This window comes from Procambarus clarkii, chromosome 14 (genome assembly GCF_040958095.1).
Source record: "Procambarus clarkii isolate CNS0578487 chromosome 14, FALCON_Pclarkii_2.0, whole genome shotgun sequence".
NCBI classification, from domain to species: Eukaryota; Metazoa; Arthropoda; class Malacostraca; order Decapoda; family Cambaridae; genus Procambarus; species Procambarus clarkii.
Window position 1 is genome coordinate 28,388,604 of NC_091163.1, and position 19,456 is coordinate 28,408,059.

At 49.2% G+C, this 19,456-nt stretch overlaps 1 protein-coding gene across 1 annotated transcript in view; it reads left to right on the forward strand.

Moving 5' to 3' along the window:
* LOC123772898 (calphotin-like) overlaps positions 1-18,345 on the forward strand; it is a 34,636-nt gene extending 16,291 nt beyond the window's left edge. The window contains exon 2 of the mRNA XM_069324739.1: positions 17,279-18,345. Within this exon, the coding sequence (XP_069180840.1) occupies positions 17,279-18,345 (1,067 nt within the window). The remainder of the gene's footprint in view (positions 1-17,278) is intronic.
* The last annotated feature ends 1,111 nt before the right edge of the window (positions 18,346-19,456 follow it).

The following is a 19,456-nucleotide window of genomic DNA, read 5'->3' on the forward strand; positions in this document are numbered from 1 at the left end:
CCTTAGGATGTTTGTGGGTCACTGAATTCACTTTGATGATGTCTCTGGGTAACTGAATTAACCCTGAGGACGTCTCTGGGTTACTGATGTGAGATTTTTTTCTACGCCTACCTCCCTTAGGAGGTGGACTACAAGTTTAAAGTCTGATCACGGCAGTTAAGCATGAGTCCAATAGAAAAAGGAAAAGCGGGAGCAAACCGCCAGGCCTCCACCACCAGGGGTGAAAACCTGTCCACAATAGGCCGCTGGCTCCTATTAGTTAAACAGGACGTTAAAACTAATAAAGGGTAACCGACGGGTTCTCACAATCAAATATTTATATTTGATGTGGCACTATGAATTGGAATTCGAATTCCCAAGAACAGCCGTCATATCAAGATCACATCAACATTTAATAATAATATGCAGAAATATGGTGGAATAATATGGTTGAAGGGTTGACATCAAAGACCGTTTTCTATAACATAACAATTTATTAATAACAAGAGACTAACTACTACATTACCGAGTTTACGTTACGTTAATGTCCATCCAGTGGCATGATAACAAACAGCTAAATAGCAACCCTTGCTGTGAGGCTGCATACTGAACTAACCTGAACACAGGTGTGCCCACTGATGACGCAATATTGCAAATCAAAGAAAAATATCACAGACTAAGTTACACCACAGCGAATGGTTACGTTATTGTACATCAAGTGGCATTTGGAACACAGCTATTCAACAGCCCCTCGTGAAGTGACAGCAGGCTCCATCCTGCTGACACTTCGGGCTGACAAGTGAACTAACTGAACAAATGAAGGATATCCACTGAAGACACAAGCATGCAATCAATAGTGTCTCGGTTTCCCTGACAGCTACTATAATCACAAACTTAGGGGTCCTCCCGCCCCCCAGGAGAGACCCACGTAACTAGGCGGGTAGTCCAACAGTGACTCCCCCCTATCATAACTTAGTGTGAACACTCTATGCAACTCCCTACAAGAAGTTGCACTGTTGTAAACAGTAACAAAGACAGGCAAGGCGGGATTCTGGGACACAGCTCCACAAATCCCTAGATGACTCTACTCTCGTCACCAGACGACAACTAAAAGAAATTGCCTTAAGTGATTAATTATGTTAATTGACTGATCGCAGCAGTCAGCAACAAAGTACTACGGTAATGACAAACAATTGTCTCCCACTAGACAACAACATGATGATACTCTACGTTAATCATTAACCCTTGTCTCTCTCTTGTTAACAATAACTCAAACTTATATTACATCACACTTGACTCCTTGCTAGTATTCAGTGAGTAATTCTCAATTAAGGTCAAACGGACCACTAATTACATCCCCATTGAGTTACGTTAACTAAGCCTACCCTAACTTGGTAGCTTCTCAACAGTCTGTGTCAAAAAAAATTACTAGTGAGTGTTAATTTCCCTAATTAATTCCCTAATTAATTCTGAGCAATTAATTAATTGTCACCAGGACCGATAATTAATCATCCATAAATACGTCTCTCTCCGCACTGCCTAAGCAGGTCTCATCAAACACTGTGAATTCACGGGAAAGGAGTTAATTACCCCTAATTAACAAGATGTGCCACTAATCCACTGTCCTCAGACAGGATATGATTAATACAACGATTTATGCTAGCTCCATGACCTCGCTTTACCGAGTCATTGGAGCTCTCCAATGTTAATTACTCCACTAATTAACCTGAGCCACTAATTGCTATCCCCTGAAAGGTAATTAGTCTCGAGCAAATTACGTTAACACAAATACTGACAGCCTCTGACAGATCCTCTCCCACTACGTGAATTCATGATGAGAAGGCTAATTACATAATTAGCTAGAGTGGTCAATTAGTTGTCACACGGACAATTAATTGCTCCCGAGACGTATCTCACTCAAGCTCAACACTGTTTTCTCTCATAACAGCCCTCACTCACTCCACAATACTAAGTGTGCACCCCTTATCCAGTTAATTACCCCTTACTTAACTCACTGAATCCTTAAGTCCTCAACACAACTTAAAGGAACAAAGTAACCCCAGCATTACATAGGTCACACTACAATGGCATGCAACATCATAAATGCACTGCCCACATATGGTTGCGGCTACTGCAACTCGCTAATTACTGTGCCCACACAATAATGACACACGGTTGTGCAACACACAAGAGTATACCAATATTACTGCCCCCTTATCTTGCACCCATTGCAAAGGACTACTGTGAACACACACACTTACCTCAGCAAGGCAATTAACCCATCAATTGCCTGCTCTCATTAAGTACTGTGAATTCCCCTGAATAATCCTAGAGGTCCCTTAACCCTCAACACAGTTCCTGGGGCAATAATATCGTATAAACTGATAACAATACTGCACAAACCTGCAACATAATGATGCCATCAGCATACCCCACATGCTAATGACATCATTAGGCAATCAGTCAGCAATCACATCTACTGACTCACCACACAACACAGTACATAAACATGCAAATGAACACATAGAAATGGCATTCACATAATCAATGAAAATTATATCATCAGGTAAATCTAACTAACTACACAGACCTCAGGGCCCCCACTGACATCCCTGCAACCTGGCCTGCCTACCTCTAATGATTGTAATTTTCTACGGTACTCTATGGCATTAATCCAGTCTGAACGATTATATAGAATCGACAGGCTGGATCACTTATATGGTAAATCTCTACACTGACCGGTTACATACTCTAGTCAGTCTACTATATATACATTATGATACTACAGTGTGGTCCCATGTATATCATCTATCTCCAGGTACCGCCCTATCAATCACCTGGACCCTACTGATAGCTGTCACTCAGCTGCTTCTCTAGCCTGGCGAGGCTCTGAGACAACTCTTACCGGGAATTTCCACCGGTACTCTCACACTGTGCACAATGATAATAGTACTCACGTCTTTCCTTATTTTTTCTCCATTTCCCAGGTCACTACCACTCTAGCTGTCAACACTTAGCTTGCTTGCTCCTCATGCGTCGACAAGATGTGGCCCTAGGCTGTCCCGGGAAAGTGGCCAAGGCATGTGGCCACTGCGTGGCCCTAAGGGGGAGGCCACGGGTAGCGCATGACGTCATAGCACCCCACCCGGCTGAGCTGGTGCGCGGGGTGGGGTGGGGTTTGGCCGCGCGGGTGGCCTGGGTTGGCCCCCTCCCCCCCTGGGCAGCTGGCCAAGGTGGGCGGCGCGGGTGGCCGCGGGCGGCCTGGGTGCCTCGGGCTGGCAGGCTGCCGCCCACAGGCGTACACACGCGGATGGGGAATCACTAACAACCCCATCAAACCAGAGCCTGCCTTGCTCTACACTGGGGTGACAATGGCCGGCGGCGTCCCCACACTGACGCAGCCTGGCGGAATTCAAAGTCCAACATGGGCCTGTAATCACACCACAATTACACTAGAAGGCCCTGCTCGATTCCATTAATTGCCCAACAACACTAGACAGGTTATCCAAACCACCTGTTACACCATGAGGCTCTGCCAGCTGCCTCATGGGTGAACACTGTCAACTGTCTCTTTAGCTTTTTACTCTTCCTTCCGTAAATCCTTGGCCCCAATTCACCCAATTGGGCCCTGACACAACCCCTGATGGCAGGAGTGCCATATTCGATGAGTAATTTGGACGACAGAAGCGATTAACGTTAGGTGGAGGTGGCCGGCCTGCAACCTCCACCAGACACTTCTTCCTCCGCTTGCCGCCCAATTCAAACTGCCTCCCTGGCGGGCAGGGAAACTCAAATGCTCATACCTCCTCCCTACTTTGTCTTGACTAATCAGCCTGGAGCCGGCACGGCTCCCTCGTGCCGCTCCCAATCCCACCCTCGCTCGCCCTTAAACGTCCTGTTGTAACACTGTAAAAGTGTTTGGTTTAGTTTATTTAAAATATATATAGAATACGAGTCAGAGACAAGAATTTGAGAAGGCGCCAGTTTGTCCACCGGAAAGTCACACCTCTAAGAGTTAATGACCCCAAGTGACCTGAGGTCAGATCATGTGAATTTCACCTTACTTCTACTAATCTTATAATTGGAGCCTGGTAGCCTTCAAACATGCCGACGTTTAAGGAGTGGCTTGGTAGAGTGCCTAAGGCTATCTACTTGTGGGCGGAGTTAGCTACAAGGTTCCCCAATATATACTCAGAGAGCTATCGATTCGAGAGGATTGAGCATTAACAAGACAGAAGACCAGGCAGCAGAGCAGGACGACAACAGCCGAGACAGGCTGTCGGTCGGCCGGGGGGTGAAGCTGCCTGACAGCTGCAGACTCCCCCCCCCGCCTCTATCCAGCTATATATATATATTTTTTTTTTTGAGATATATACAAGAGTTGTTACATTCTTGTACAGCCACTAGTACGCGTAGCGTTTCGGGCAAATCCTTAATCCTATGGTTCCTGGAATACGATCCCCAGCCGCGAAGAATCGTTTTTTCATCCAAGTACACATTTTACTGTTGCGTTAAACAGAGGCTACAGTTATGGAATTGCGCCCAGTAAATCCTCCCCGGCCAGGATACGAACCCATGACATAGCGCTCGCGGAACGCCAGGCGAGTGTCTTACCACTACACCACGGAGACTGCTTAATAGACTATAGGCAGACACTTGGTGAGTTGAACATTTAGGTGACTTGGTCGTGTTTTACAAGTGTTGTGTGATGATCAGGGGCAGTCAGTCGTAGTGTTCTCAGATTCTTGGAGAATGACTTACTTTACATATATTGATCTTGAACATTGCTTAAATTATGATACTTAGTATGTGAAATATAATTGAATTTATTATTTAAATTGCCTTTGTGTCCCCTAGAGTTGAGTTGAGGTGAGAAAGCCTCTGGCATTATTGGTTCCCTGATTTTACTGAGTACATGAAAGATGGGACATACTAATAATGACCTTGATAACATCTTTTGAGAATTTTGTGATACAGACAAGTTCCATTCCTTGTCTTGTATGTAATGATCATGAATGGATGGTGGCAGCATTTCGTCTTCTACTATCTACTCTTCTACTTCTTCCTATCTACACCTCTCCCTCCACCCCTCTCTAAACTCTCACTTTCAACTAAGGACCCTCCTCGCTCCCCCCCACCTCCCTTACCTCTCACCCCAAACCCTCACTAAATACTTCACTATTCATTTCTTTCCTTTCGTTTCCTCTTATACGTTTGTGGCAGTGAAATGTATTCTAGAGTTCTCTCTAGAGTTTCGGGTAGCTGATCCAGTTACGGCGCCTTGTAGTCTTAGCACCTAGGTAGTCAAATACCTAGGTTACAAGGTATTGAACGAGAGAGGTTGCCTTAGGAACTCTGGGAGTGCTCTAGAATAGTTAGCTAACTGGGGACGGGATAACGGACTAGAGAGAGCTGTTTCCCCCGGCCTCGTTAGTTAACTGGGGGGTGGAATAATGGACAAGATAGAGCTATTTCCCCCAGCACCCACCGTTACAATGTTGGCAGCGGTGTTGAACAATGTTGTGGGTAGATGGTGTTCTTTTAACATTGTTCAGTCCCACGTGTCTTTTTGCCGCTCAGGCGCTATCAGGGAGATCATGCCAGATGTTTAATATTCGCGATTTAGCAAGTTTTTCAGGTTAGGAGATAGTGATTCTTTGGTGTTGTGGTTTAGTGATTTTGTGAGTTTTGTGAAGTTCAGGGAATGTTCACCAGAACTTGTGTGGGTAGTTTTTATGTTAGTGATAATATTTGGTGATTTGGGAACTTAGCGGTTGTTGGTAGTGGAGCTCACCTGAGCGTGACAGGTGACCTCGCATGTCCCACGGGGCCACCCAGCCACCGCTGGTTGCCAAGTCAGTTGGGGAGTGGCAGGTGTAGTTCTTAAGTAGTTTTAAGTGGTGGTTCTGCTCAGATTATTGCGATCGACTGTTTTACTCCATTTGAACGCAATAACCTGAGGTGTACTGGTATTGTACAGCATGCTAGGGGGAGGCTTAGTATGTCAGTAGACTTCACGTTGGGGACGCTCGACGTTAGATAGTCTGGTCACAGGGGTGGCAACAGTTTTGAGTTGTTGACCGGCGGCGAAGCTAGGGAAACACTCTGGGTCATGTAGGTGGATGTAGGTTAAGGGTGGGAGTAACGGTTAATTAAGTACTTAAGATTAAGAACGGTACAGTTAAGTTAGGCTAGTGTTTTGTCTATTAGCTTTGATATTTATTGTGGAGATTGGTTTAGGTGACAAGTTAAAAGTAGTGAAGACCTTATTCTCTCTTCTCTAAACTTTACTCTGTTACTGTTTTATGTTCCACCAAGTCAGTATCATTCAGAGTTAGTTAGATTCTTAAAAATTAAGTGTAGTCGTTGCCAGGAGGAGAGTGTTATGACCGGACTGTGTAACCCTATACAAACTACAGGGTCACACAACAGGATGGAACACGGGTACTGTTGCCTTTCTGTTCATTCACAGGTCGGAGCCAGAGGAGAGACGCATATACAGAAGAGAGAGACGGCTGCTGTGTACCACACTCAGGGGCGTTCCTCACCACCACCACGACCAGCCCCTACCTGGAGGTCATGGCTCCAGCACCGCCACCACCACCCCAGGGGACCCCAAGATGCAGCCCTCTCGGTCGGTCAACATGGGTCTACCCAGTGGACCCCAGGACGGACGGACCCCAAGACGGACGGACCCCAGTGGACCCCAGGTCGTTCTGCAGACGACCCCAGACGACCCAGTAAAGACGGAAGACGAACAACAACGACTCCATTCTGTCCCACCAACATCGGTCTACCCAGGATGGACCCCAGGACGGACGGACCCCAATGGACCCCAGGTCGCTTATCAAAGACCCATGGGAGGAGGAAGAGAGAAGAAGGAAGAGAGAAGAAGGAAGAGAGAAGAAGGAAGAGAGAAGAAGGAAGAGAGAAGAAAGAAGAGAAAAGAAAGAAGATGATAAGACAAGCTGAGTGAGACACGATGCCTAGTGTCCCTTGCTGGTGTCAGCATCATTGCGTGGAGCGTAATTGCAAGACAGGATCGTTTGCCTTAACTGGCCGCCCCTCCTGCAAGCATGTTGCTCTGTTGAGTGATTCTTCCTGTGTCGTGGACCCCAGGATGGACCCCAGGACGGACGGACCCCAATGGACCCCAGGTCGCTTATCAAAGACCCATGGGAGGAGGAAGAGAGAAGAAAGAAGAGAGAAGAAGGAAGAGAGAAGAAGGAAGAGAGAAGAAGGAAGAGAGAAGAAGGAAGAGAGAAGAAAGAAGAGAAAAGAAAGAAGAGAAAAGAAAGAAGAAGATGATAAGACAAGCTGAGTGAGACACGATGCCTAGTGTCCCTTGCTGGTGTCAGCATCATTGCGTGGAGCGTAATTGCAAGACAGGATCGTTTGCCTTAACTGGCCGCCCCTCCTGCAAGCATGTTGCTCTGTTGAGTGATTCTTCCTGTGTCGTGCGGACTTGATGTGGCTTTCAGAAGTGGCTCTCTGAAGGAGGCGTGCTGGAGCAACAGGGAGGAGAAGAGTAGGATGGGATTTCTACTGTGCCAAATATATGAGGTCTCGAAACTTGTAGTCCCCATAGCTGTGAAGAACCCCAATATACGTCTCTCATGGTGACTGACGTAGGGCCAATTACAGATCAGCTGGGACAACCGAATTCCACGGTCCTGTGCGCAGTTCAAGTAGTAACGGCTTCCTGGTTGGCCAAGGGTTGTTGCGCGTTAACGACGGAGAAGTGACGGAGGCAGTTGTGTTGAAGAAATGTGGTACAGGATTATCTACAAGACCAAGCAGAGACGTCGCCCAGCCAGAGACAATGGACGTCTGTCTATATATTTCATTTTTTAGAGTAGGATGATGTATATTTGTTTAGCTAGGATGTATTTTTTTTTCGTTAATAAAGTTGTTGCACACAGCTAGCTTGCTTTAGCAGTGTTGCAAAAACTTTATTTCGGGGAGAAGGGGAGATGTAACACTGTAAAAGCGTTTGGTTTAGTTATATAGAATATGAGTCAGAGACAAGAATTTGAGAAAGCGCCAGTTTGTCCACCGGAAAGTCACACCTCTAAGAGTTAATGACCCCAAGTGACCTGAGGTCAGATCATGCGAATTTCACCTTCTACTAATCTTATAATTGGAGCCTGGTAGCCTTCAAACATGCCGACGTTTAAGGAGTGGCTTGGTAGAGTGCCTAAGGCTATCTACTTGTGGGCGGAGTTAGCTACTAGGTTCCCCAATATATACTCGGAGAGCTATCGATTCGAGAGGATTGAGCATTAACAAGGCAGAAGACCAGGGAGCAGAGCAGGACGACAACAGCCGAGACAGGCTGTCGGTCGGACGGGGGGTGAAGCTGCCTGACAGCTGCAGACTCCCCCCCCCCCTCTATCCACCTATAGGCAGACACTTGGTGAGTTGAACATTAAGGTGACTTGGTCGTGTTTTACAAGTGTTGTGTGATGATCAGGGGCAGTCAGTCGTAGTGTTCTCAGATTCTTGGAGGATGACTCACTTTACATATATAGATCTTGAACATTGCTTAAATTATGATACTTAGTATGTGAAATATAATTGAATTTATTATTTAAATTGCCTTTGTGTCCCCTAGAGTTGAGTTGAGGTGAGAAAGCCTCTGGCATTATTGGTTCCCTGATTTTACTGAGTACATGAAAGATGGGACATACTAATAATGACCTTGATAACATCTTTTGAGAATTTTGTGATACAGACAAGTTCCATTCCTTGTCTTGTATGTAATGATCATGAATGGATGGTGGCAGCATTTCGTCTTCTACTATCTACTCTTCTACTATCTACTCTTCTACTATCTACTCTTCTACTTCTACCTATCTACACCTCTCCCTCCACCCCTCTCTAAACTCTCACTTTCAACTAATGACCCTCCTCGCACCCCCCCACCTCCCTTACCTCTCACCCCAAACCCTCACTAATTACTTCACTATTCATTTCTTTCCTTTCGTTTCCTCTTATACGTTTGTGGCAGTGAAATATATTCTAGAGTTCTCTCTAGAGTTTCAGGTAACTGATCAAGTTACGGCGCCTTGTAGTCTTAGCACCTAGATAGTCAAGTACCTAGGTTACAAGGTGTTGAACGAGAGAGGTTGCCTTAGGAACTCTGGGAGTGCTCTAGAATAGTTAGCTAACTGAGGACAGGATAACGGATTAGAGAGAGCTGTTTCCCCCGGCCTCGTTAGTTAACTGGGGGGTGGAATAATGGACAAGATAGAGCTATTTCCCCCACCCCCCGTTACACTGTGACGTCACAAGGAGGGGGAGGCGTAAAAGACAGTGGCGTACTGTCTCCCATGTTGGGGGGGGGGGGCAACGTTCACTCCACTCTCCCCCCCACCTCTAACGGTTTTAGTCAAGTACCTCTCATACCACTTCACTCCTATTTCACAGAAACATGCAAATCTCTGTAATTCTCTCTACAGAGCAATCACAGACCTCTAACTCCTCACAATTGATAGTCCATAACATAAGCTTTCATTCAACACCCAACAAGCATATGTTAGTTTGAAAGCTTCAGTTTCTAGAGTGACTAGCCTAATCTAGAAACTAGGAAAACTAGCTGAGGGAATCTAGATTCCCTCACAACTGAATTCACCCTTAGGACGTTTATACATGTCTCAAATAATATACCCAGAAGCAAAAGCTATTTTACTAAAGTTTCCTGACGAGAGCTTAATTCTATGCAATGTTCGTCGTTTAAACCCTTGGTATGGAGCCCCTGGTTAAAACAGTGCTTGGAAACATTATTCAACGATATGGTAAGGAATCTCAACATCTTCCTGGAGCTCAATGAGGGAGGGCCAGGAAGTCTGCGAACTGATTTAAAACCTGTATGAAAGAATTTGAGAATAGGTTTAAAATATTAGCAAAAAAAAAAAAAAAAAAAAAGAGATGTGATTACCCCAACCGTTCCCCCCTCCCCGCTCAGCTCGTTGTCGCCGTGTGGGGGCTTCGTGGGCGGCTGCTGGAGTGTGATGCTCCTTTGGACAGTCCTCTGTCCTTTTCTAGCCTTGTGCTCCTGCTGCCGTCCTCTCCAATTCTGCTGGGCACCTTTTCCTTTTCCTTCTGTTTCGTTTTTCTCCCCCCTCTTCTCCTATCTGCTTGCCGTTTCCTGCCGACCTTTTGCTCGTTCTGGTTCTTCCATGGACTTCTTCTATTTTGACGCCCGGGTGCTTGAGGAGGCATACTCATGCACCCGTAGAACTGCAGTACCCGACGTCGAGAGCGAGGGGAACCTTTTATTGTCAATCCCCACTTCGTCACTGAACCCGATCTCGACGGACTGTCGGTTTCTTAAGGTGGCGTTTGTGGGGCGTATACTCACGACGCACCCCTAGGAGGCCCCGACAAGATCGGCGATAGCTTCTTGTTGGGTGTCCTGCCTCTAATTGTGGCTCCATGGTGGGTGTGGGGGCACATTCGTGAGTGAATTCTTAATTTCGTCAAGATGATAACCCCTGTTTCGGCTGCTTCTGGCTTACCTTTTCAGGCTCGTGGGGTGGGCGACCAAGCCCCCGAGTCGGTCCGTATTGGAAGACCGGGCTCTGTAGCCTCCGCTGCATTGGGCCCCGACCTTGCTCCTCCTTTGGCCTCTCTGACTCCTTCCCCTGGCTCCCCTCCCTCCTCTGTGGTTGGGTCGAGCCCCAAGCCCCCAGTGGTGACTACCTCGTCCCCTGGCGCGGCTCCTTCTCTAGTTGTAACTACTGCGCCTTTTAACCCCCCTCTCTCTCTGGGGGTTCTCACCGCCGTCCTCGTCACGGCCGGCCTCGCTCGATTCCTTCCAGTTCTGCTACCTATCAAGCCTTGTTTGGTCCCGCTTCGTGGGCCAAATATTTTGATCTCCTCCCCTCTTGATTCTGCGCCTCCTGACGATTTCTCCCTTCATCGACATCTCATTGATTCCGTGGATGCCTCCATTACTTTTAACCCCACTCGTCTCGGTACGCGTGTCGTTACTGCTCCTTCTCAGGATGCTGCTTCCCGCTTGGCTGCCTTATCCTGCCTTGGCGAGACCCCCGTTCGGGTCTCGAAGAACGCTCAATTGAATGCCAGTGTTGGCACTATTTTGCTCCCGCCCCATGTTGCAACCGGTGTTCGGGACCTGCGCGACTGCCACGACGATATTCGCCATATCCTCGCTGCCCAGGGCCATTCTATTCTCCAGGTGGACACGTTTACTCGTCCCCCTCGTGGTAGTCGCCGTCAACCCCTCCGGGTTGTGAAGATTACCTTTGATGGTAGGACCCTTCCACCCTCTGTCATTCTTGCTGGTGCCAGGTGCTCTGTCCAGGAGTACATTCCTTCTCCTCGGCTCTGCAACAAGTGCTGGAGGTTTGGGCATGGTGCCCTCCGCTGCTCCGGGACTGTCTCTCTCTGTCCTTTGTGTGGAGGCGAAGGTCACTCTAAGTCGGAGTGCACTTCTCCCCAGGCTCGTTGCCTCAACTGCGGTGAGGCCCATCCTACCTTCTCCCGTGCGTGTGTCCATTACAAGCTTGAGGCAGCCGTCCTCAACCTGAAGCACCGGGAGCGTTTATCTTTTCCTGAGGCGAGGCGCCAGGTTCGCCGGCTCCCGCCTTATGCTAATATCTCTTATGCTCGCGTGTTGCGCTCTTCCTCTCCTCGTCCTTCCCGCCTTCCTCAGACTCACAACCGTTTCCGGGCCTTGGACCCTGATGCGCCCACTGCCCCCTCCTCTGTTCCTTTGGGTTCTCCCCCGAAGGATCCTCCTCCTGGTCCTCTGTCTGGGGTTCCCCTTCCTTCTACCCGGTCTGTCGTGTCTTCTGTGTCTTCTTCCTCGTCCCCCTCCGATCCTCCTTCCCATCCTCTTCCTCCATCTATTGGCTCTCCCCACCGCCTGTCGGTGCGGGCGGATGTCCATCGCTCTCCTAACGGTCGTCGTGTGTGCTCTCGTTCGGCTTCTCCTGTTGAGACACTGGAATCCGTTGCCCGGTACGTAGTTGCTGGGACACCGGTCTCTTTAAGTCAGAAGCGTAAGCCTGGCTCCTCTCCTTCCTCTTCCCCGGCGGGTAAGAAGGCTTCGCTTTCTTCCTCAGCTCCTCCTTCTGGCTCTGTTGCTCCTTCCCCTCCCGTTTCAGTGCTTGCGCCCCCTGTTCCTGCTATGGAGGTTTCTTTGGCCCCTGCTTCCCTTTCGGTTGCTGCTCTTGCTGGGGTGCGCTCCCCTCTTTCTACTCCCCCTCCTCCTCCTGCTGCTGTCCTTGACGGCTCCTCTCCGTTGTCTCCTCCTCTTCCTCCTCCTCCTCCAGACCCTGCCCGCCCATCTCTGCTCTGTTCTCCCGTTTCCTTCCCTCCGTCTTTGCTCAGTTTACCCATGCCCCTTAACCCTAACTTTGCTGACCCTGATCCCGACCCTGATATTCTTTAACGTGCTCTGTTGCTCTTTCGCCTTTGTTTCTTCCTTGTTCTCTGTTTTTGTCCTTTCTCTTCTCGTCGTTGTCCATTCTTCAATGGAACGTTCGAGGTTATTACGCCAATTTCCTCGAACTCCAACTTCTGCTTTCGCGGTTTTCGCCCCTTTGTGTCTGTCTCCAGGAGCCAATGCTTGGTGCTCGTCCTGGTCGTTTTCGTGGCTATTCCTTTCTCTCCCCCCCCCCCCAGCCATTGCTGGGGCTTCTAATTCTTCTGCTCTTTTGATTCGGGCTGATGTTCCCTTTGTTCCTTTACTTTTTCCTTCGCCTCTCCATTGTTCTGCTGCTCGTATCTTTGTGGGGAAATGGTACACAGTTTGTTCCATTTATCTCCCCCCGAGTGTCCCGCTCTCTCTTCCTGATTTGAAACACCTCCTGGACTCCTTGCCGGAGCCTGTGCTCCTGCTGGGTGACTTCAATTGTCGTCATTCTCTTTGGGGTGACGTTCTGACGAATACCCGGGGTCGCCTCCTTGAGCCGTTTCTCCTCTCTTCTTCCCTGTCTCTTCTGAATTCTGGTGAGCCCACTCATTTGGACTCTCGGACTCGCACCCTTTCTTGTCTTGATCTTTCTCTCTGCTCTTCTTCTCTTTACTTAGATTTCACGTGGCAGGTTCTTGATGACCTCCATGGAAGTGATCATTTCCCCATCCTTGTTTCCTTTTTCTCTTTTCGCCCTTCCCTCTCTTTCCCTAGGTGGCAGTTTGCTAAGGCAGACTGGACCCTATTTACCCTCAGTGCTGCTCTCCCTGACCTCTCCCTTCTGCCTCTCTCTCGCGCTCTCCTCCTTTTTCATGACACTGTCTTCAACGCTGCCCTCCGCTCTATTCCTCGCTCTTCCTCTCGGGGTCCACGGAAGTGCGTTCCCTGGTGGAATGCGGACTGTGCTCGGGCTGTCCGCTGTAAGCGTGCAGCCTGGAAGAGGCACCGCCGTAGGCAGACGTCCGATTCTTTTATTTTCTTTCGGAAAGCGAGTGTGGTGGCCCGTAGGGCCATCCGTACGGCTAAACGTGAATGTTGGGCATCTTATGTCTCGACAATTACGTCCGAGACCCCTCTGGCCCAGATCTGGAAGCGTATCCGCAAGATAGCGGGTAAGTTCGTTCCCGATGTTTCACCGGTCCTTCACCTCCATGATACTCTTGTGGCGGACCCATTGCAGGTCGCTTCCGAACTGGGTTCCCATTTTTCTTCTGTTAGCTCTGGTCTTCATCTTCCCCAATCTTTCCTTCTTCGTAAACCTGTCCTTGAGTCTCGTCCTTTAGATTTCTGCACTCATCTTCAGCTTCCCTATAATGATCCCTTCTCTCTCTCTGAACTTCGTTCTGCCCTGGCCCTCTGCGGTTCTACGGCGGCGGGCTCCGATGGTATTCATTATGAGATGCTTCGCCATCTCCCTCCGAGCACGTCTCAGTATTTACTGAGTCTGTATAATCGGATCTGGGAGTCGTCGTCAGTCCCTGCGGACTGGCTCGATGCCGTTGTCCTCCCTGTTCGCAAACCGGGGTCTCTGGGTACTTCCCCTAAGGACTTTCGCCCTATTGCTCTCACAAGTTGTGTCTGCAAACTCTTTGAACGTATGGTTAACGTTCGTCTGATGTGGTTCCTGGAACACCATCACCTCCTCTCCCCTTCTCAATTTGGTTTCCGCAAGTGCCGCAGCACGACAGATGTCCTGGTGAACTTGGAGGTCTATATTCGTACTGCTTTTGCTGCGAAGACCTCCGTTGTTGCCGTCCCTTTTGACCTAGAAAAGGCTTACGACACCACTTGGCGTTATCATATCCTATCTCAACTTCATTCTTTTGGCCTTCGTGGTCTTCTCCCTCTCTTTCTCCGCAGCTTCCTCTCTCGTCGTTCCTTTCGGGTGCGCCTTGGTACCGCTCTCTCTCCCTCTTTTCAGCAATACGAAGGTGTGCCCCAGGGTAGTGTTCTGAGCACTACTCTTTTTCTTGTTGCCCTCAATGGTCTTCTTTCCTCTCTTCCTTCTGGTGTCTTCTCCGCTCTCTATGTCGATGATCTTACCCTTTGTTGTCAGGGTGATGATTCGCCTCTCCTTCAACGCCGGCTTCAACTTGCGATTGATGCCGTGTCGTCTTGGGCCACAGGTCATGGCTTCAAGTTCTCTACTTCTAAGACTTGTGCCATGACTTTTACGCGGAAACGGGTTGTTCTTCGTCCCTCTTTGTCGCTTTATGGTCATCCCCTTGAATACAAAGATTCCGCGAAGCTTTTGGGGTTATTCCTTGACACTCGTTTGTCTTGGTCTCCCCATATCTCTTACCTCCGTGTTGAGTGCTCTAAGGCCCTTACCCTCCTTCGGGTCTTGTCCCATACTTCTTGGGGGGCAGATAGGCGCACTCTCCTTGCTTTACATTCCTCTCTCGTCCTGGCTAAGCTCGATTATGGTTGCCCTGCTTACTCGTCTGCTTCTCCTTCTACTCTTCGCCGTCTTGATGCTTTGCACCATACTGGGTTGCGCCTCAGTTCTGGTGCCTTTCGTTCGACTCCCATCCTTAGCTTGTATGTTGACACTGGCTTCCTGTCTCTCCAGGACCGTCGTGATCGCTACTGTCTTCGCTATCTTGCGCGGTCCTTGCAACATCCTTCCTCTCGCCTCTGTCGTGCTTTAACTTTTACCCCTCCTGCGGTTCCTGTTCCTCTTCTCCACCTCCCTCTTTCTGTCCGGTTATCTCGCCTACAGGATTCTCTCTCCGTTCGTATTTCTGATGTTTCTCCTCGTGTTGTTCCTTCTTTGCCCCCGTGGAGGGTCCCTCTTCCGCGGTTTTGTACTTCCTTGACCCGTATCACTAAAGCTTTTACCCCTCCTACGGTTCTAAAACGCCTTTTCCTCGAGCACTTTTCTTCTCACTCCCGCTCCGTTTCTGTCTTCACCGATGGGTCTAAGTCAGCGGACGGTGTTGGCTACTCTGTTGTTTTTCCTGATCGCACTTATATGTGTCGCTTGCCTCCGGAGACTAGCATCTTTACAGCAGAACTTTATGCTATTCTCTATGCTCTTCGTCTCCTGCTTTCTCGTTGTCAGTCTTCCTTTGTGGTTGTTGTTGACTCTCGTAGTGCCCTCATGGCTCTCGGGTCCTTTAATCCGGTTCATCCAGTAGTTGTCGAGATCCAGCATTGGCTGTTTCTCGTTCACAGTAAATTTAAGTCGGTTGAGTTTTGTTGGGTTCCCAGCCATATTGGTGTGTCTTTAAATGAGCGTGCGGATGCTGCCGCTAAGGAAGCTGTCCGCTCTTGTCCCATCTCTCGTAAAGGCATTCCGTATTCCGACTTTTACCCAGTTATCCATTCCTCAGTTCTTACCCGTTGGCAGGCTTCTTGGTTGTCTGTTACTGGTAACAAGCTACGTACTCTTAAATGTTGTGTTTCCTCATGGCCGTCCTCCTTCCACCGTAACCGGCGGTGGGAAACAGCTCTGGCGAGGTTGCGTATTGGCCATACTCGCTTAACCCATGGTCACTTGATGGAGCGCCGCCCTGCTCCTTATTGTCCTAGTTGCATTGTCCCTCTTACGGTCGTGCATGTCCTTCTTGAATGTCCTGACTTCCAGGACGAGCGTGTGTCTTGCTTTCCGACCGCCCCTCGCGGTCACCTGTCCCTCGATAGAATTCTTGGTGACTCGGATACTTTTGATATCGTTCGCCTTATGCGTTTTTGTTCTCGTATTGGCATCCTTGGTGATATTTAGCGCCCTCTGATTATTTTGCGTCTTTGATGGTGCTACATAGCCTTCCCGGTTTGGTGCCTTCTTTTGATAATTACTTACTTACTTACCCCAACCGTTCAATCGCGGAATCATTCGATGCTTGTTTACCAGGTAACCCATCTTTTTCCTGTTATGGGATGACATAGAGAACTCAGGTGTGATTTCCGAAGGATACCAACCACTTGGGGTGGACAGTTGACCGACGGTCTCGCTTCATGCAGGTCATTGTTTAATCCCCCCGACAATCCACAAGTAGTTGGGCACCATTCCTTCCCCTCCCCCCGTCCCATCCAAATCCTTATCCTGATCACTTTCCAGTGCTGTGTAGCCGTAATGGATTGGTGCACTAAATTCTATTATACCTATTTGCAATTTCAATGCTGGTCCAACATTTTAATTGCATTTGTGAATGGTAATCAAAATGATTGCAGGAGGATATGATATTGATAAACACACACACACACACAACAATATTGTATCATTCATTTCACATCAATATTGGATAATAAAAAACACGAAAATATTTATTGACCATTAATTAAACATTCAAGGATTGAAGGTGAATAAATGTTCTCCCAATCAGAAACTGAAGGATGCTGTACTGATCAAGATGTTCTTATTAATAGCAGTGGTCGAGGCGAGCATCCTATGATCACAGCTCCTGTGTTGACATAACTTGTGTGACCATAACTCCGGAATAGTCATCGCTGCAAACAAATGTCGACCGTCAGGGTTATCTTGTTATCGCGTAAAAAGGACAAAGTTATAAGCCTCTCCAAAGACTTGAAGTTGGAAGAATATTTATTTTAAACATTTGAGAATGATAGGAAGGAGTTCTTTGGCTTTGTTGGGGGAGTTTTTACTACTATAATAACGTGTTGATGTTATTTACACACACATACAATTATTTACATGTCTCTCCACTCCCACACGCCAACGCCACTCCCACATCTCCCCCCCCCCCCCATGGTAAATAATGAAGGCTCTCGCGTATGTAACAAAATATGTATTCAGATGTAAACAATATGTACATGTTAATATATATTTTGAACCTTGCTAAGCTCCGAGTATTATTGTACGAAATATTCTCACGGTGTTTTGTTGGGCAGAATGTGCCATCAGACTAGGCACCAAGCTGGCTCCCAAGCTGGCTCCCAAGCTGGCTCCCAAGCTGGCTCCCAAGCTGGCTCCCAAGCTGGCTCCCAAGCTGGCTCCCAAGCTGACTCCCAAGCTGACTCCCAAGCTGACTCCCAAGCTGGCTCCCAAGCTGGCTCCCAAGCTGACTCCCAAGCTGACTCCCAAGCTGGCTCCCAAGCTGGCTCCCAAGCTGGCTCCCAAGCTGACTCCCAAGCTGACTCCCAAGCTGGCTCCCAAGCTGACTCCCAAGCTGGCTCCCAAGCTGACTCCCAAGCTGGCTCCCAAGCTGACTCCCAAGCTGACTCCCAAGCTGACTCCCAAGCTGACTCCCAAGCTGACTCCCAAGCTGACTCCCAAGCTGACTCCCAAGCTGGCTCCCAAGCTGGCTCCCAAGCCGACTCCCAAGCTGACTCCCAAGCTGACTTCCAAGCTGACTCCCAAGCTGACTCCCAAGCTGGCTCCCAAGCTGACTCCCAAGCTGACTCCCAAGCTGACTCTCAAGCTGACTCCTAAGCTGACTCCCAAGCTGGCTCCCAAGCTGGCTCCCAAGCTGACTCCTAAGCTGACTCCTAAGCTGGCTCCCAAGCTGGCGCCCAAGCTGACTCCCAAGCTGACTCCCAAGCTGGCTCCTAAGCTGGCTCCCAAGCTGGCTCCCAAGCTGACTCCCAAGCTGACTCTCAAGCTGACTCCCAAGTTGGCTCCCAAGCTGGCTCCCAAGCTGACTCCCAAGCTGACTCTCAAGCTGACTCCCAAGTTGGCTCCCAAGCTGGCTCCTAAGCTGGCTCTAAAGCTGGCTCTCAAGGTGGCTCTCAAGCTGGCTACCAAGCTGGCTCCCAAGTTGGCTCCCAAGCTGGCTCCCAAGCTGGCTCCCAAGCTGACTCCCAAGCTGGCTCCTAAGCTGGCTCCTAAGCTGACTCCCAAGCTGGCTCCCAAGCTGGCTCCCAAGCTGGCTCCCAAGCTGGCTACCAAGCTGGCTCCCAAGTTGGCTCCCAAGCTGGCTCTAAAGCTGGCTCTCAAGGTGGCTCTCAAGCTGGCTTAAAAGCTGGCGTCAACTCCAAGTTGCACACACACAACCTCATAACCACTCTGGTGAAGGAAGTGGAGTCCTCTATTTCCTACACCAGAACTGGAAATGGGGGAAATGGAGAAATTGTTGGAACAAATCCACAGGATCCGTGATGAGGGTTAGAGGAAATTGTAGGAAATGGAACTCTCTTCAAACACTGAATGAAATCCCAATAATATGATAGATCTGTGAGCAAAATCTTCGGAACAGAGCGAGGATTCGAACGAGCGTTCTGGGGGAATCTCCAGACGCGCAACATAATCACTTCATCCGAGTTCGATTCGCGTCCTGCTCCTGATATTTTGTCCTATATCATGTTATTGTCAAATTCATAATTTATAATTATTTTATTCATAATAAAATCTCCATGTAAGAATAAGAACATATGAATAAAGAAACGAGCAGCAGGTTTACTAATTCACACAAAAAAACTGCTTTTTCTAGATATAACTATGCCTGGGACGACCCATGAGCTGAGACGACCCAGGCTCTGGGACCACCCAGGAGCTGAGACGACCCAGGAGCTGGGATGACCCAGCACTGGGACGACCCATGTGCTGGGACGACCCAAGTGCTGAGACGACCCAGGCGCTGGGTCGACCCAGGAGCAGGGACGACCCAAGTGCTGGGACGACCCCGACACTGGGACGACCCATGTGATGGGACGACCCAGGCACTGGGACGACCCATGTGCTGAGACGACCCAGGCACTGGGTCGACCCAGGAGCAGGGACGACCCTGGTCACTGGGAAGACCCCGGCACTGGGACGACCCATGTGATGGGACGACCCAGGCACTGGGACGATCCATGTGCTGAGACGACCCAGGCGCTGGGTCGACCCAGGAGCTGGGACGAACCATGTGCTGGGACGACCCAGGAGCTGGGATGACCCAGGAGCTGGGACGACCCAGGAGCTGGGACGACCCAGGAGCTGGGACGACCCAGGAGCTGGGACGACAAAGGAGCTGGGACGACCCAGGAGCTGGGACGACCCAGGAGCTGGGACGACAAAGGAGCTGGGACGACCCAGGAACTGGGACGACCCAGGAGCTGGGACGACCCCGTAGCTGTAACGACCCCGTA